Below are 18,670 nucleotides of genomic sequence, written 5' to 3'. Positions count from 1 at the left end.
CAATATAAGGAAATACTTCTTCTTCTTGCTCCAGCCTCTGACGGGGACGGTCGCATTCTATCTCTCTCCCTGCCCTCCCTATCTTTCCTGCTTGCTGCTTGCTGTGAGAGCGTCTCTTGCACACTGTTCGAATAAGAATAAGATTGAGAGCAATATGGATTTGGCAAACTGGGCCTTCAAGACCATGGATCGAATTTTTTCCACTATGAGATCTGGGAAAGGGGAGCCTGCGTGTCCGAGTGGAACAGACCCGGTTGGATACGTCATCGACTCTTGGAGCTCGTGGAGACCTGTGTGCTTCTCGGCCCTAGAGGTGGAAGACGTGGAAGACGCTTACATATTTGGCTATCTGGTAGCGGTATCTTTTCTGTTTGGGCTTGGAGGATACCTGATTTACCGTGAAATCAAGAAAACCTGGACGGCAGTTCGACATCTGCAGAGGCTGCCGACCCAGGTGGATGGGCTGACCAGAATGGTACAGACTCAGACTCAAAGCCTGATGAACCTGAGCCGTAGACTTGGGGAGTAGCAGGTGAGAGGGGTTCGATCTGGAGATAAGGTACGGTTCTGCTCAGTGAGGACGGTAACTAATGAATTTGGATTATTGGATTTATTGAATGGTTTCCCAGTGAGACTGAAGGCTGTTGAAAAAAACAAGCAGCCTGTTCCAAAACAACACCTGCATTATCAGAATTCGGCTCCCTAGCCGGCCTTGGCTGGCAATCATATCTCTCCAGAACTATGTGTGAAGGCCGCTATCCCCCTCAGCCCTCTCTGTGATTTGTGAAGCTGGATCTGGTGTACCAAGGCTGCTGATGAACTTCCATCACTATCAGCAAACTGTTTGCCTGGGAGCTGGCATCTGGGCTCCACAATGCCCCCACCCTCTCGTCTCCGTCTGCGTCCCCTCCTGACCCTGACCCTACCCACCATACTGCTATCCCGGCTTTATATGTGCAATATGCTTTTTGCTGAGGTGTTTTTTGGAACCTCGTAAGGTGTTCTTTATGAACACAGTATGAGATGATTTTTTTGAACCTAACTATCCCAATGTATCTCTTTCTGTCTCTCTGCTAAAGGTAGCGCCGTTGTGAAACGGTTGCATGACCTCAGACATCTGTCCCCCCCTGTCTGTGTTATGTTTTTGTTTTGGATGGATGTTCTGTTAACTGCAATTTCCCCATTTGTGGGACTAATAAAGGCATTCTTGATTCTTGATTCTTGATTCTACATTACACATAAAAACACACAGAAACATCAGAATCACTTTATGACAGACGATCACTTTTTGGCAAAAGACCAGCCGCTGTTGAAAGTAACTAATAAAGTAACTTGTAATCTAACTTAGTTACTTCTAAAATTAAGTAATCAGTAAAGTAACTAAGTTACTTTTTAAAGGAGTAGTCAGTAATCAGTAGTCGGGCTACTTTTTCAAGGTAACTATACCATCACTGGTGAGGGCCAGGCAAAGAGCGATTCCAGTGACCCCCCATGAAAAACACATCAAGGGAACAGATTACTCTGCCTGGTGTAGGATTACTGGGGCCACACCCTGGAGCCAGGCCTGGAGAGGGAGCTCTCGACAGAGGGTGTCTGGTGGCCGGGCCTCCCAAAGAGAAGACCTTGAGGCGACTGTTGTGATTTTTTGCTATATAGATAGAATAGAATTGAATTGAATTGAAAAGACATGGGCCCGCCCTCCTGTAGAACCACCACCTACAGGAGGCGTTGTAGGGGTTGGGTGCAGTGTGTTTCGGGCAGCAGCAAGGGCAAGGCCTGGCAGACCAATCCCCACCTATCGAGGCTGGCTATGAGGACATGGACTGTCACCTTTCTGGTGGGGAAGGAGCCTGAGCTATTGTGTGAGGTTGAGAGATACTGGCTAGATATAGTTGGGCTCACCTCAACGCACTGCCTGGGCTCTGGAACCAATCTCCTGGAGAGGGGCTGGACTCTGTTTCAGTCTTTAGTTGCCCTCGGTGAGATGCGTGGAGCTAGGATGGGTATTCTTGTATCCCCTCTGCTTACTACCTGTATGTTGGAGTTTTTACTGGTGGATGAGAGGGTTGCTTCACTGCACCTTCAGGCCAGCGAACGGGTCCTGACTGTCATTTGCGCTTATGCGCCAAATAAGTGCCCAGCCCTCTTGGAGTCGCTGGGCGGGGTGCTCGAGGGTGCTCCATCTGGTGACTCCATCATCCTACTGGGAGGCTTCAACCCTCATGTGGACAATGACAGTGAGACCTGGAGGGGCGTGATTGGGAGGAATGGCCTGCCTGATCTGAACCCGAGTGGTGCTTTTTTTTATTGGACTTCTGTGCAAACCACAGTTTGTCTATAACAAATACCATGTTTGAACATAAGGATATCCGTAAGTGCATGTGGCACCAGGACACCCTAGGACACAGGTTGACGATAAATTTTGTAATTGTTTCATCAGATCTGTGGCCATAATGTTCTGGTCACTTAGGTGAAGAGAGGAGCTGAGCTGTCAACTGATCACCACCTGGTAGTGAGTTGGATCAGGTGGCGGGGGAGGATGCTGGACAGACCTGGCACACCTAAATGTATAGTGAGGGTGTGCTGTGAATGCCTGGTAGAGGCCCCAGTCCACGAGATCTTCAGCTCCCACCTCCGGCAGAACTTCAACAGCATTCCGAGGGAGGCTGAGGACATTGAGTCCGAGTACCATGTTCTGCACCTCCATTGTTGAAGTCACTGCTCAGATCTGCGGCCACAAGGTGGTTAGTGCCTGTCATGGTGGTAATCCCAGAACCAGATGGTGGTCATCGGAGGTGAAGAGAGCCATCAAGCTGAAGAAGGAGTCCAATCAGCTTGGTTATCCTTTGGGACTCCTGAGGCAACTGACGGGTATCGGCAGGCCAAGTGGAATGTGGCTTGGGTGGTGGCCGAAGCAAACACTTGGATATGAAGGAGTTTGGTGAGGCCATGGAAAAAGACTTTCGGACTGCCTCGAAGCAATTTTGGCAAACCGTCAGGCAACTCAGGAGAGGAAAGCAGTGCTCTACTCACATGGTATACAGTGCTGGTGGGGCGCTGCTGACTTCAACTGAGGCTTATAGTCAGGAAATGGAAGGAATACTTTGAGAACCTCCTTAATCCCACTGTCACATCTTCTGTAGTGGAAACAGACTCTGGGGACGTGGGGGACGATTCACCTCAGGGTGAGGTCCCTGAGGTGGTTAAAAAAAACTCCTTGGTGTCAGGGCCCCTGGGGTGTATGAGATTCGCCCTGAGTTTCTAAAGGCTCTGGATGTTTTATGGCTGTCTTGGTTGACACACCTCTGCAACTGTTTTACTTTTTAGTTTTACTTTTAACAACTGGGGAGGTAGTGGAATTATTGGGTGCACCTGATCTGCCCTAGACCCAGGTTTTCCCATTCTCACCTGGTTCTTAAACAGAATATAGCCAGATTTCAGTGGTTCCCCCACCACAGTGCATTCACCACACAGTCATATGACAATATCAGCTGACTAAATCAGCCTGACCAGATTTCAACAGTTTGTCATCAAATAACACTACCACCTGACCTCTGGACAATCCATCAGTGAGCAGCTGTGTCCAACCTGCACATCTGAACCTCCTCTTGATCACACGTGATTAGTTATCCTAAATACAGTATAATATATCCGACAGCTGCAGCAAGGTACCTTTCTTTTTCTACAAAGAGTGGAGGTCTTTCACTTACTTTATTCACGCTGTACAGTTTAGTGTACAAACTTGTAATATGTGTAAATCATTCATGTTTCTCCTGCCGTTACTCCTCCTCACAGAATGCTGCTCGGATTGTGAGGGCTTTGTTTGAGATTGCTTTGAGGAAGCGGTGGCCAGCCATGACCTACCGACTGCTCACCCTCTGCAAGGTGATCGACAAGCGATTATGGGACTTTGCCCACCCTCTCCGCCAGTTCCCCAACCTGAGCCATGTTGTACTGAACCGCTTAGAGGAAAAGAACCTAACTGTGGACAAACTTAAGGAAATGAGGAAGGACGATATTGGTAAATGCAGTTCCCGTGTGTATATATTTGTATTGATGCTGTCTAAATATGCTGTAAATTCTCATGTAGTGGCAGAGGCCTTTTAAAAGCTTAGTATGCCACACGTCATTATCACTGCACTCAGTTCTCATTTGCCATATTTTGTTAAACCAACACACATTTTCCACATTAAATCCTGCCAGTGGATCCATGGGTCTAATCCCACCTTCTCCTTATGGGATCATAATGTAAAATGACTCTTGAAAATGTTTTTATTAACCCCAGCTTAAAAGTTATTTAGAGAAGAGAAAAGTTAAAGTGATTAATAAAAGCACTATTTTTGAGTAGAAGAAGAACTGAGACGCTCAGAGTGGCGCTTGTGACATAATTTGGTTGAGGAAAAAATATATAATACACTGAAGCTAGTTAATCTAAGCTAACCCAGTCTGTTATTTGAAGATTAGTTTGAATACAAATACCTTTATTAGTCCCACAATGGGGAAATTACAGTTAACAGACCACCCATCCAAGAAATACAAACATAGAGACAAACAGGGGGGACAGGTGTCTGAGGTCATGCAGCCATTTTAGCAGGAAAACAGAAAGAGATACACTGGGATAGGTAGGTTCAAAAAAATCATCTGGTACTGTGCCTAGAAATGTACTGTGCACCATACTGGAAAAGTAGAAAATGTATGCACACCATCAAATGCTTGTTTTTAGAAACACATTAATGCTAATTGTATTGTTTCCAGGTCACATGCTACGCCATGTCAACATCGGGATGACAGTCAAACAGTGTGCTCACCAGATACCCTCGATCACCATGGAGGCCACCATCCAGCCAATCACACGCACCGTCCTGCGTGTTCGTCTCGTCATCACACCTGATTTTCGCTGGAATGACCAGGTAAACAACAAATGCAATTAGATTTAATTCTAGTAGTGCTGACTACTTATTCTTGTGTTTGAAATAGCTTGAGTGCCAAACTTAGATACAGTGTGACAGTCCAAAGACTGTTAATACATCTGTCAGAGTGACACATTTTCCAACACATAAAGACATATTTTCTGAAAAACCTTTGAATAATTAGATGTGAGGGATGGCTGAGCAATGGAGGCAGAAACAACAGGCTTTTAAACAGATCAACAGTTTACTAACTTAAAGATCCATCCATCCACTTATCCATTTTATTCTGCAAAGTCAGCCCACGGTGCAAGCAGGCTAAGCAAGGGTATTCCTGATGCCCTGCTCCCCAAGCCACATGGGTATTCTGAAGTGCTGTTTGGTGCATATCCACAGACAACAGTCAGAGCCTTACTTTCCGTGACTCTGGGGAAAGCTCCATAATGGCAGCGCTCAGTCACACCTGTCTGGCAATTCACATGACGGGCCACTTAGAAAAAGGAGAGTCCAGCCCTTCTCCAGGAGTTTGGATGCAGAACCCTTGCTATGTGAGGAAAATCCAAGTACGGTATATCTGTTTGGTAGTTTTCCACCATCCAGGTTCCATCTGTGCCAGCAAGGTGACGTTCACCATCCCAAAACCAGTCTGCATTGCTGGGGATCCACTGAAAGATGATGATCCAAAACTAAATGAAATTACTGAGGAAATGCACCAGTCTATACCCCATTTCAGTAGTGTTCTTGGCAGTGCTGTGTCCTGCTCACCACCGTGGCCTGAAACATAATGTTCTTTGAGAAGAGCTGCAACTCCTGCCTATATATTCAGTAGCTCCTCCCACATTAGTAAATAAAAATTACATACTAATTAAGTATTAAAAATCAATTTACAGCTGTGCTCAGGGTAATGTTCATAGACAATGGTAATAAGATAACAGTGGGAAAATAAATGTAGATATATTTAGAGAATATATCTTCTCCTGATTGCTTAAAATCAACACGTCCTTTAAACATCAGACAAAACTCCTCCCTCTTTCTTACCAGACGTGGAACCTTCCCCAGTAACATGACCGTTAAAGGAGTCCAAACGGGTCTGGACTGGTTTGACCTTTTTTTAAGATCCAAACTAGATGGAGGCTAAGTGCAGTCTGGACTTGATCGGAAAGAAATTAAAATGAAAGCTTCCAGTAGCGATGAGAGGGCCCTTGCACCCGGGTGTACGTTGAGGCATGCCGCGGGTGAGCCGTGCTATGGTTAATGCATGCTCATGGTGAGGAGTGTCACAGGCTCACATGGATGTTTTTAGCCAGGGAAGCTACTCAGGTGTTGTGTCATTCAGCTACTGAACGTCTCCTATGTCCACTAGGTGGTGTTGGCAAGGGCCCACTAATTACGTTATGCTGGCGTATATAAACGCAGACCCAACAATGAAAATTTCATGCTCGTGGGATGATGATTAGCAACCTACTGCTGATTTCCTGCTGCCATAGGCAATTTAACATCACTGAGGTCTTTAGATTGAACTCACCAAAGAAGAAAAATATGAGCGTGTGTTTCTAATGAAAACTGTAGGAGGAGTTTGTTAAAATATAAGGCCTGAAAATGCCAAAAAATGCTGTCAAAATTACACCTTACTTTCAAAATAGCTCACTTCCTGTTGGGTTTCAGGTATGACCCCAAGAGTTTTTTGCATATCTCAGGACATTACATAAGGTTGCAAAATTTTAGATAGATATAATGTTCCACCGGCCTGCTTTTTAATTTTTTTTTTAAATATTGTAGGTGGCGCTGTGGAACCATTTTGCCATTTTCAGTGATCAGAGGGATAAAACACGAAAGCCTTCATCATTTTAGGCCTGTGTGCCAAACTTTTAAAGCTTTCCAAGCCCATCAACACTCGCTTCCTGTTTCATGGCAAATTGCCGTACCTCTATGGTGCACCATTAAATGAAAACTCACAATTTTCACACTGAAGCAAGTTCTGAAGTTTATACAGACCACTTTTGAGCTGGCTGCAGTTAGCCTGATACTGTAGGGGTAGTACATCAAAGTATAAAGCATGGCACTGTTCTCACAAGGTGTTGGTGCACTAATCAAACCAAATAGTCCAGTGCAAATAATGCAGTGCAAATAGTGCGACATGATTGTCAGGGTCAGTGGGAGAGTCAGTGAATGATGAGTAGTGTCTGTGTGTGGGGTGAAGTCCATGAGCTGTCCTGATTCAGGGTCTGTGGAAAGAAGCTCCTCCTCTCTGTGTTAGCCTTCAGGGAGCAAAAGCACTTCCCTGACCTCAACAGAGAGGTCGTATATCACTGACCATATACATATCAGTGTGTTGCGGGCAGGACTGATATCAAGCCAGTGAAGTCTGGTGCAGATTGGACAGTGTGCCTTTGAGTTACACCGTGCTTCATGGCAAAACATCGAAATTCACCATGCCGCCTGGGTAACGCCCTTTAATGAAAACCCACAGTTTTCAAAAGTACACAACACCAAAAACGTGACACCTCAAAACGTGACATTACCTGTTCCCACTAGGTGGTGCTGTGACCATCATTAAATATTCTAGGGCTCTAGTTAGCGCCTGATCACCCAGTGCTGCGCCTTGCTGAGGACCGTCGCATCGGGCTGAGAATTAACTACCGGAACAGATTTGTATGTATATATATATATATATATATATATATATATATATATATATATTTGGCTCATATATTTAATTGTAGGTCAAAGATCTCCACTTTGGTCTGAGAGGACATTTTTCAGACATCTTACAATTTGTTCAAATGCAGTGGTGACATGTTTTTCTTTTTGTTTCATTAAAGAAAGACGAGGCTTTCTTGTGGCAACCCTTCCAAACAAACCTATACTTGTTCAGTCTTTTTCTAATTTTACTGTCATGAGCTTTAACATTTAACATACTGTAGCTCTTGGGCTTTTTTCAGATTTGTTTGTGGGACTGACCTTGGGGTGAGATAGGGAGCCAAAATTAGTTGTCAGCTGCTGAAAAGACAGTGTGCTTGAAAGTTTTTCTCTCTACGGTTCAGGTCCATGGATCAGTGGGTGAGCCATGGTGGTTATGGGTGGAAGATCCCATAAATGATCACATCTACCACTCTGAGCACTTCCTCCTGCAGAAGAAACAGGTTTGTTTTGAGTCTTGGACCTTAGCTAAAATATACAGTGTTTCATAAAGAACACATAATGAGATTGATCTGTGTTTTCACTTTCTGGGTGGGTTTCTCTTCAGGTAGTGACAGGAGAGCCTCAGCACATAGTATTCACCATTCCCATTTTTGAGCCATTGCCCTCCCAGTACTACATCAAGGCAGTCTCTGATCGATGGCTTGGTGCTGAGGCTGTCTGCGTTATCAACTTCCAGAACCTCATCTTACCAGAGAGACATCCACCACACACTGGTATACACACACAAACACACATTCCTGTCGTAACAGAAAGAATTTTACTTGACCTGAACTTAAAATCCTGAAAGTGCTAAGTCTGCCACAGTACCTGCCACAGTACCACCCATGATTTCTTCATTGTTATTCAGTTAGTCTGTTTATTGTAGTCCAATCTGAAGTGGACTGGTACTTAGAACAGTTTGAATACAAGGCATATTCACCCATTCACATACACATTCATACAGCATTTTTTCAGTGCCTTTTAAGCACTTTTTAACTATCACACTTGCTTATGAATTGGGGCAGTTTGGGGTTCAGTTTGGCATTGCTAGGATCGAAGCTCTAACCTTCTGATTAGTAGACAATCTGCTTGTGCCACATCAATTATGTTAGATACAGCCTAGAAGTTGGGCTGCAGTTGAAGTATGCCAAAAAAACCACTTAGACATGCAGACTGGACACTGATCAGCTGAGCTTCTGATTATTAGGTGACCCACTCTACCTACTCAGTCTGTAATCAGTGTTGTAGAGCTGTACGTCCTCTGGCCTGGTTTTGTCTACTTTAGCCACATAAACACGTATCCTTACCACAGCAGCTTGGCATGGACATGGGCAGCAGGAGGGTCCATTTCTTCCTCAGTACATTTGTAATATAACAAGCTCTCAGTGCTTTGACTGTCTGACTAGAACTGGACCAAGTACACTGCAGAACCAAAGCATTTACTTTTCTCATACCTGACTCATTTACTCCTCTAGTTTGTGAGAAAGGAACCAGGATAATATTTCTATCCACAGTTTCTCTTAGTGAGGGCAGAAACAGTTACAACATTAGCTACTGGGCAGGGCCGTATTACCGACCGGGCGAGTGGGGCTGGCGCCCCGGGGCCCATGGATCCAGGGGGCCCAGGGGGGGCCCAGCAACAATCCAGATACCGATGTCGATGCTGATTGCGATAGAGCCCTCTATTCTAGGATCTTCTTTAGTTGTACTTCTTTAGTCTATAAGGGTTAACTGAAATGGGCTGGGGGGAGTGACAGCAGTCAGAGGGCCCTCGGCCACAGGACATAGGAACCAGAGGGCCCCTGGGCCATGTCGTACAGCAACCAGAGGGCCCCTAGGCCACGGAGGACGGCAATCAGAGGGCCCCTGGGCCACGGGGGATGGCAAAGGGCCTCTGAACCACGGGATATGGCAACCAGAGGGCCCCTGGGCCACGGGGGACGGCTATCAAAGGGCCCCTGAGCCACGGGATATGGCAACCATAGGGCCCCTGGGCCACAGGAAACGGCAATCAAAGGGCCCCTGGGCTATGCAGTACGGCGACTAGAGCGCCTAGGGGGACAGCAATCAAAGGGCCCCTGGGCTACAGGATATGGCAACCAGATGGTCCCTGGGCCATGCAGTACGAAAACCAGAGGGCCCCTGGGCCACAGAATATGGCAACCAGAGGGCCCCTGGGGCATGGGGGACGACAACCAGAGGATCCCTGGGCCATGAGGAACGGCAGCCATTGTAAGAGAAAAACCAATATGGATTTTCCAGTGGACTCAGTCCTGCTAAAAATCACAGAAAGTCGCAATTGGCTCTCTGAAAAGTCGCTTAAAGTCACCAGATGACATCATGACATTACGTATGATGTCACAGCACCATGCACGCAATGCCAATCTCTAGAAAACATGTGGGGACGGTTATGTCTGTAGTAGAAGAAGACAGTGCTAGCGGATTTTTACAGATCAGAGCTAATCTGCAGCACTGATTCACCGTTAGAAATGCTTCTGACAGCGGCGCAAAGCTACAGTTATGTTGAGAACAATGATTTTTGTCACTTTAAAGACGAGCAGCCAGATTCACCAAAAGGTTGCGAAAGTTGCTAAATGTTTTTTTGTCGCTAGGGACGCCCACAAGTGCGGACGTTTTTCCTTTCCAAAACCCCGCCACTCCGAACGGGGTTAGGGTTAGGGTAAGGGGGTAGGGATATGCACCCCCGGTTTCGGGTTTCGGAGTAGCGGGGTTTCGTAATGGAGAGGTGTAACCCCCACAAGTCACTAAATCTAACGGCAAAGTTTCTCAATTGACAACACCTGCTTCGTGACCACAACGTATCCTGGGCCTAAAGCTGGCCCCAGTAGAGAGCTAGTAGAACTTGTATCTATTTTCTGTGGGAAGTGATTTCGATGGTGATTCACTTGTCATGATACCTATTAGTTGTCTTCGGGGAGAGTAATAGACAAGTAGACATTCACCTTCGGAACACCAGGTTTTGTACCACTTCACTTTGTAGATTACGCTTCCATATGTCCCACAGTTAAGTGAAAATTGAATCTAATATTCTTAAATCCATTTATCGAAACTTCTATCAATATTATTTTATTAATATCTCACATATCAGATTTAGCCACCAACAATTTGTTTAAAAGCTCATAGACATTTACATAATATTATAACTGTATTGGAATAAATTATATTGTACTTATGTCATTGAAAGAGCAACTGTATTTTTTCAGTGAACAAATTTGGATTTCCAATGTCGATTTTCCAGTGGACTCAGTATTGTTAAGAAAATCACAGAAAGTTGTTATTGACTCTCTCAAAAGTCGCTAGAAGTCGCCAGATAAAGTCATGACATTATGTATAATGTCACAGCGTTATAACGGGTGCACGGCTACGACTATCCTACAAGAAGGCAGTGGGATTCATGTCTCTATTGCGACATGCTGCTATGCCGACAATTGATGTCTATTGTCGGCATAGCGATATGTGCCTAACCCAAAACTATTCCTAACCTTAACCATCAGTGAAGAAGTGTCGGAATAGCGACATGTCGACATAGCGGGATGTCGGAATAGGTATTGCTAACCAAGGCAGTGCTAGCAGCTTTTTACAGATCAGAGCTAATCTGCTGCCCTATTTCTCCATTAGAATGGCTTCTGACGCAGGGCTACAGTTGTGTTGAAAAATAATGCTTTTGTCACTTAAAAGACAAGTAGCCAGATTCGCCTTAAAATCGCCAAAGTCAATAGATGGTTTCTTTTATCGCTAGAGATGCGCACAAGTTACTAGACCTAGCAACACTGTCGCTTTGTGACCACCGAATATCCTGGGCCTAACGCTGGCCCCAGTAGAGAGCTAGCAGAACTTGTATCTATATTCTGTGGGAAGTGATTTCGCTCCTGCACAATATTGTTTGCACACAAAATGACATGGTGATTCACTTGTCATTATAACCTATTAGTTCTCTTCGGGGAGAGTAATACACCAGTAGATATTCACCTTAAGAACACAAGGTTTTGTACCTCTCAACTTTGCAGATTTCGCTTGCATATGTCCATATGAACAAATTTGGATGTCCAATATGGATTTTCCTGTGGAAATCACAGAAAGTCACTATTGGCTCTCTGAAAAATCGCCAGATGACGTCATGACGTGACATATGACGGCAAAGCGTCATACACAATGCTCATCTCTAGAAAACGTGCATGCATGGCTGCGTTCATAATGCAAAAGGGCAATGCTAGCAATTTTTAAAGATTAGAGCTAATCTGCAGCACTATTTCACCATGAGAAACACTTCTGATAGCAGCACAGAGTTACATTTATGCTGAAAAACAATGACTATGCCGGGTGCATGTCGCTATTGCCATTGATTTCTATTGTCGGCATAGCGGTATGTTTTGGTTTTGTTTATTACTGACACACTGTTTAATTAAATGTGCCTAACCCAAAACTATTCCTAACCTTAACCGTCAATAAAGGCATATGCCTTACCCTAAAACTATTCCTAACCCTAACCGTCAGTAAAGGCAAATATTTATTACATTAGTTGTCGGAATAGCGGCATGTCGGGATAGCGAGAATCAACGGACAATGCCACTGAAAAGATGAGTTGAGTCATCAGCTGACCAAAAAGTTGCCAAAGGCGCTACACGACATTTTTAGTCGCCAGGGACCATCAAAAGTCGCTGAATTGGCCACAAGTAGTGGACTGAAAGAAGGGGCGGAGACTTTGGCTCTGTCTCTATATATATAACCCCCTGCATCACTTCTGTTCACTCAGAACTTGACCTTGGCTTACTGCTTGACAAATTGCTTTGCATTCAACCTGTGCAGCATCACTTGTTTAGTTGTAATAATCAACAGCCTTTTTAAAGGCTTGCATTCATTTGTATCATTATATTAAGCTATACTATATCATTATACGTATAGTTTAATATTCAACAGCCTTTTTAAAGGCTTGTATACATTTATATTATATTATATCATACTATATCATCATATGTAGTTTAATATTCAACAGCCTTTTTAAAGGCTTGTATACATTTATATTTTATTATTGTGTACTATATCACATTATACTATATCACATTATACGCATATCACATTACACCTTTAAAGGTTAAAAGCCTACCTTAAAAGGCTAGTGTATTTCGTGTTTAAATATAACACCTTCCGAACTTTAAGGAGTGTTGTATTGTATTTGGCCATTCTCTGGCAACTTCATTTAGTGAATTTAGCGACATTGCCTATTAGTTTTGATATGTAAACAACAGCTACTTTCTGCCTTTAAGCTTCACACTGCAACTTTTGGCCATCTTTAATAACTAAAAAGCTGATAAGCGACTTTTTCCCATTTTAATCATTTCATCATATTCTGTTCTGTCTTAGGAAGTCTTACACGGTTGAGATATTACCTTTATCTAGCTTCTGCCCTTAATCATATATTGTGTTGTCATCAAGTGACTTTTCACAGAGCCAGTGGCGACTTGGTTTTTTGTTTGTCTTGTTTTTTTTTTGGTTTTTTTTTTTGCAGCTGTCATTAATAGTAGGCCTATGGATTGCAAACAAAAAAGTGGCGCTTCAAAGCGAAGAGCCAAAAAAAACAGAGAGGCAAAACAGGCTGACTTCTTAAAAAATGTGCCTTCGATTTCTGGCTTTTTTGATAAGCCAAAGGATTCCAATGTTGATACCAATGTTGATAATGTCATCAGTGGTCCGAGTTGCAGCAGTGTAGAGAGCACCACTGATTTGATCATGCCGGAGCCCACACAGATCCAATCCGGTGTAGACCTGGCCTCTCAGGCTCAGGCTTCAGGGCCACACACAGAGCTCAGTTTCCACCCAGAAGCTGGGGACACCATCTCCAGTCATGGATCTTCTGCTTCATGCTCAAATACCACAGCCATTCCAGACTCGTGTACTCTTACAACAGCAGACTCACTGTCAGACCAGGAGGAGTACACTGAGACCAGTATCCCATTAGCAGCTAGGACCTCAAACTCCTGGTGTGAAACCGTTAATGACCCTGCTTTGTGGCCAAATGCCATTACTGAACAGGCTAAGTCGATTCTGGTTAGTAGAGGAGCAGTTGCTTTTCAAAATCGGAGTGAAAAGTACCCTGCCTCAATTAGAGATATGACCATGGGGGGTGGCACTAGGAGTTTCACAAATTCCTTAGTCAAATGCTGTCTACCTAATGTCTGTGGAAAGGCAGTGGCTCCTTTACTCACCTTCCTCTGGTTGCATTTATTGTTTTGCTTGCAAACTGTTCTCAAGTAAGTGCAATGCATTTGTCAATGGGTTTTCTGATTGGAAACATTCTGAGCGTATCGGTGAGCATGAGAGGAATGAGGAGCATAGGGCTTGCATGTTAGCATTACACAGTCGTTCCAAAGACACAGGAAGAATTGATTCTGATCTTATGAAACAAATTGATGCAGAAAGGCAATACTGGCGGGACGTTTTGAGAAGAGTTGTTGCTGTAATTCAGTTTTTGGGAGAGAGGGGCCTTGCGTTCAGGGGAGATGACGAGCAGTTTGGATCACCTCACAATGGTAATTTCTTAGGCATTATCGAACTGTTGGCCAAATTTGACCCTTTTCTAGCTGACCATCTCCAAAGGTTTGGAGGCAAGGGCAAAGGCTCTGTGTCCTATCTCTCATCCACAATCTGTGGGGAATTTATCCACTTAATGGGAGAAAGAACAAAGGAAGCGATTATCAGTGAGATAAAAGAGGCCAAATACTTTTCTGTTATCGTTGACTCCACTCCCGATCTTGCACATGTGGACCAACTCACTTTTATTTTCAGATTTGTCGAAGCTGGGGGAGACATTGTTGAGCGGTTTCTGGGTTTCGAGCCTATTGAGAATCATAGCGGGAGCAATTTGGCTGAGTGTGTTGTTGCAATGGTGGAGAACCTGGGCCTAGACATAAGTAACTGTCGTGGCCAGTCTTACGACAATGCAAGTAATATGTCAGGAAAGTACAATGGAGTTCAAGCTCATCTGAAACGCATAAACCCATTGATTTGTTATGTCCCCTGTGCTGCGCATTCATTGAATTTAGTTGGTGTCAATGCTGTTGACAGTAGCCCAGAAGCTGGGCGTTTCTTTGACTTCCTGCAATCTTTGTACACATTTTGTGCCTCTTCAACACACAGGTGGGGAAAGGTTTTCAGAAATACAAATGTGAAACTCACACTGAAGTCCTTGTCAGGCACTCGCTGGAGTGCAAGAGCTGAATCAACAAATGCTCTGTGGAAATATTATGCACAACTGAGAGATTCACTGAACAATATTTCCAAAGATCCACAGGAGAAACGTGACACTAGAAGTGAGGCCTCTGCACTTTGTGGCAAGCTGGACACCCTAGAGATAGCTGTCATGGCATACTTTTGGGATACAATACTGCAGCGGTTCCAAGCCACAAGCCTGCAGTTACAGAAGCCTAACATCAACATAAATACGGCAACACAGCTTCTCAGTTCTCTTTGTGATTTTGTGGCAGCACAGAGAGACAATTTTGCCCATTTTGAAAGATCAGCCTTAAGTGTTACTGATTCAGTCTCCCAAGACTACAGACATGATCTCCAGCGCACAAAGAAGCGCAAACATATGGCTGATGAAAGTGCAGAGCCAGATGTTAAATTAGGTGGAAAAGAAAAGTTTCGAATTGAAACGTTCAATGTTCTAATTGACAAGCTTGTGTCCTGTCTTGACCATCGGTTAACTGCATACACACACTTGACCAATCTTTTTCATGTTCTTTTCATGCCTGATAATATGTCAATCAGTGAGCTCACTTCAAGGGCCGAAGCACTTGCTGCAGCATATCCCACTGATCTAACCATGAGCCTGGCAGATGAACTTGTTCAATTCAAATCATTCATTCCAAAAGAACAAAGATGCCCAAATACAATGCTAAAGACCGTGGTAAATTTGGATTTGCCGTCCACTTTTCCAAGTCTTTACATCGCACTTCGACTGTTCTTGACTCTGCCAATTACGAACTGTGAAGGGGAACGGTCATTCTCCAGAATGGCTCGAATAAAAAATGAGCTCAGGATGAAAATGACCCAAAATCGTCTGAACTCCCTCTCACTTCTTGCAATTGAATCACAGTTTGTGCAACAGCTGAACTTTGATGAGTTGGTAGATGATGTTGCACGAAGGAAGAGCAGAAAGAGACTTTTGTAGGGGAGTGTGTGTCGGGGGGGGGTGGGTTGGTATGGGCTCGGAGCGGGAGGGGGGGAGGGGGGGGGGGCCCTTGCAATCTCCTTGCCCCGGGGCCCAGACCCACCTTAATCCGGGCCTGCTACTGGGGATGAACCTGCTGCACACAGGAGACTTTATACCGTTTCATCAACATCTCCAGATTTTTAAAAATGCTCATTAAAACTGTCTCTTATGTAAAAGTCTCACATTGTTACTTTCTGTTATTTGTAATAATAATTGTATCATTTTGAATTTGATGCAATAAATTTCAAAGTATGGGTATTGGTACTTTAAGTGTATTACTTGAAGATCTAAACATGAGCCACATTACACCTTTAAACCATTAGCTGTTTTATCTGTACTGTAGACCACTTGTCCCATGATGCTTTGCATGACTTTTTCTCTCTCAGAGCTGCTGGACCTTCAGCCATTGCCGGTAACTGCTCTGGGTAACCAGGAGTACGAGAGCCTTTACAAGTTCACTCACTTCAACCCCATCCAGACGCAGATCTTCCACACGCTCTACCACACGGATACCAATGTCTTGCTGGGAGCACCAACAGGCTCTGGAAAAACCATTGCAGCAGAGATAGCCATGTTCCGGGTCTTCAACGAGTGTCCATCCTCCAAGGTTAGACTCACCGCCCTCTGAGGGTACCAAAAGGACATGTTTAAGGAATGTCCTAACTTGTTGCTGTCCTCTGTAAGAAGCAGAACTGTCAGAAATGATGCTGTTTACACAGGTTTGTAGCACCCAGAACCTGGTTGTGCCTGTGGGGGGAGCTATTAGGTTGTTCCATATAAAATCTGCCAAATGTAAAAACAAAACTTTCCAACTGACCTCCTCATGGTTTTGTACAATAATTTTAGCCTGACAAATAAAACCATTTCCTTGAACCATAATTACAATTCAAATGAATAAATAAGTGCATGTGAACTGAGCTGAATGTACCACAGCCTAGTACGGAGTGAATTTGGACTTTTAGGAACGGCCAAAAGTAAAGGAAAAGGGATGTCCTGAGAGGTAAAAACCGAATGCAACAGTTTTAATTCAATTGTTTTGTTTTAACAACTGTTGCAAATGTTGTTTCTTTAATGATTAGAATCTGTACAGCTAGAAATGCATGTTGCAAAGGTTTTGAGCTAATCAGTCTAACCTAAGTACAATGAGCAGGTTTTTAGATGCACATCATCTGCTGGTGATTTATAACTGGTATTTCAGTGTTCAGTAAGGACAGTCTGAGCACCGCTTTGGGAAACAGCAGCAATCAGAGCTTCAGGAAGTGTAATCACTGGACTCACCTCAGTTATGTCCAAATGTCAGTCATTGAAACTTTGGGTAAACAACTGTGATATAACTATAATGGTACAACTCACATCGTGTATTTTAAATGAGGTTTCGTGGCCATTGGAGTGGGTGTGAGTCCCTGATCATGCACTAAATACAGTTAGGGCACATTTACTCATTCAAGGGTAGTTATTGTATTTTTACTATCGTTACAGTTTCATCACAGTGGACTGAGCACATTTTCACAAAGTTTCATGAAAATACTGAGGGACCTTTGTTGTCTTTACTGAGGGGAGTAGGAGAACAGTGCAATAGAAGTTGCTGCTCAACAAAATAAAAACTGGCATTCTCAAACACATTAAGAAGGCAAAAAATGTACTTTTTTTGGCAAGGTTCATCACAGTTTCAGATGATGACCTCATTATCCTGGATGAGGTGGCTGAAAGTGTGAAAAGCTGTTGGAAGTAGAATAGTAGCTGCGCTGAGGAATCCAAGCAAAATAGATTCAGGTTTGAAACACTGTGTTACTGCATAGTTTTGATGCCTTCATGTTTGTTCTGCACTCTATTAAACAGTTAAAAAAGTTAATTTCCTCAGGCCTAAAATACATTTTTGTTTATCAAGTGCCCAAATTAACAGGAAAATGCAGAGACTTTTGTTAATAGAGACTTGTATGAGGAATAATTTCATTGATGTGTGCTGTAGCGCTCAAAAGCCAAATTTGAGACCTAAGTATATAGTGAATTAGATTTATCTTAAAACCAATGGTACTGAACATCCACCAACAACCTGTCACATCCTCCACTGCAAAACAAACAACTAACAAGACAGTTACATAATTCAAAGCTCCAAAACCAACCAGTTAATCACTGACACAGTTAAACTTCCTCTGTGGATACAGTAACCACCACCATGCTCTTCAGGAGCAGTCCCTGTTAACAATATGATCACAAGTTTGGGCCCAAGTACGGCTTTAAGGTTTGTTTGTTTTTAAACACTGCTAAAGTTTTTAGTGATTTTCCTTTGCATGGAGCCTAAAACCTCTGTGGCACCAACCTTTCTGTAGTCAAGAAATAACCTCATTCATATTCACTTCATTCATGTATTAAACCAGGATACAATGATTTTCCTTGGCCTTATTATAAAGTTAAGACAGCCCAAGTTGAATGTTTGAAGTGAGAATTTACTATAGTAGGGACTATTGTGATATTGTTCAAATCATTGATCTTGTTCATTTGTTGCTATGTGTTTAGGTGGTGTATATTGCCCCTTTGAAAGCCCTGGTGAGGGAGCGGATCGAGGACTGGAAGGTCAGGATTGAAGAGAAACTGGGAAAGAAGTAAGAAAAGGAAACTCACACCATGATGATACAAACAAGCCTTCTGTCTGCTGCTGTTTAAAAAAAATATCCCAAAGTGTTTCACGTACACACGTGCTAATAAGAAGCCTTAACAAACACTGAACTGTTTTACATTGAGTTCAGTTTGGTCATTTTTAGTGAGCGGTCACTGCGAGAACTTGTTCAGCCCATCCACACATTTAGATCACACGGTGTGACGGCACCACTAAGGCCAGGCTTTGTAA

At 43.6% G+C, this 18,670-nt stretch overlaps 1 protein-coding gene across 1 annotated transcript in view; it reads left to right on the top strand.

The window, feature by feature from the left end:
• Positions 1–18,670, top strand: part of ascc3 (activating signal cointegrator 1 complex subunit 3) — a 218,877-nt gene that overhangs the window by 165,965 nt on the left and 34,242 nt on the right. The window contains exons 21-26 of the mRNA XM_030724721.1: positions 3,796–4,021; positions 4,756–4,910; positions 7,952–8,050; positions 8,155–8,323; positions 16,209–16,429; positions 18,340–18,425. Of these exons, the coding sequence (XP_030580581.1) occupies positions 3,796–4,021; positions 4,756–4,910; positions 7,952–8,050; positions 8,155–8,323; positions 16,209–16,429; positions 18,340–18,425 (956 nt within the window). The remainder of the gene's footprint in view (positions 1–3,795; positions 4,022–4,755; positions 4,911–7,951; positions 8,051–8,154; positions 8,324–16,208; positions 16,430–18,339; positions 18,426–18,670) is intronic.

Source organism: Archocentrus centrarchus, unplaced genomic scaffold (assembly GCF_007364275.1).
Source record: "Archocentrus centrarchus isolate MPI-CPG fArcCen1 unplaced genomic scaffold, fArcCen1 scaffold_40_ctg1, whole genome shotgun sequence".
Taxonomy (NCBI): Eukaryota; Metazoa; Chordata; class Actinopteri; order Cichliformes; family Cichlidae; genus Archocentrus; species Archocentrus centrarchus.
Note: the sequence above shows the minus strand (reverse complement) of the source record. Positions and strands in the feature narration are given on the sequence as shown.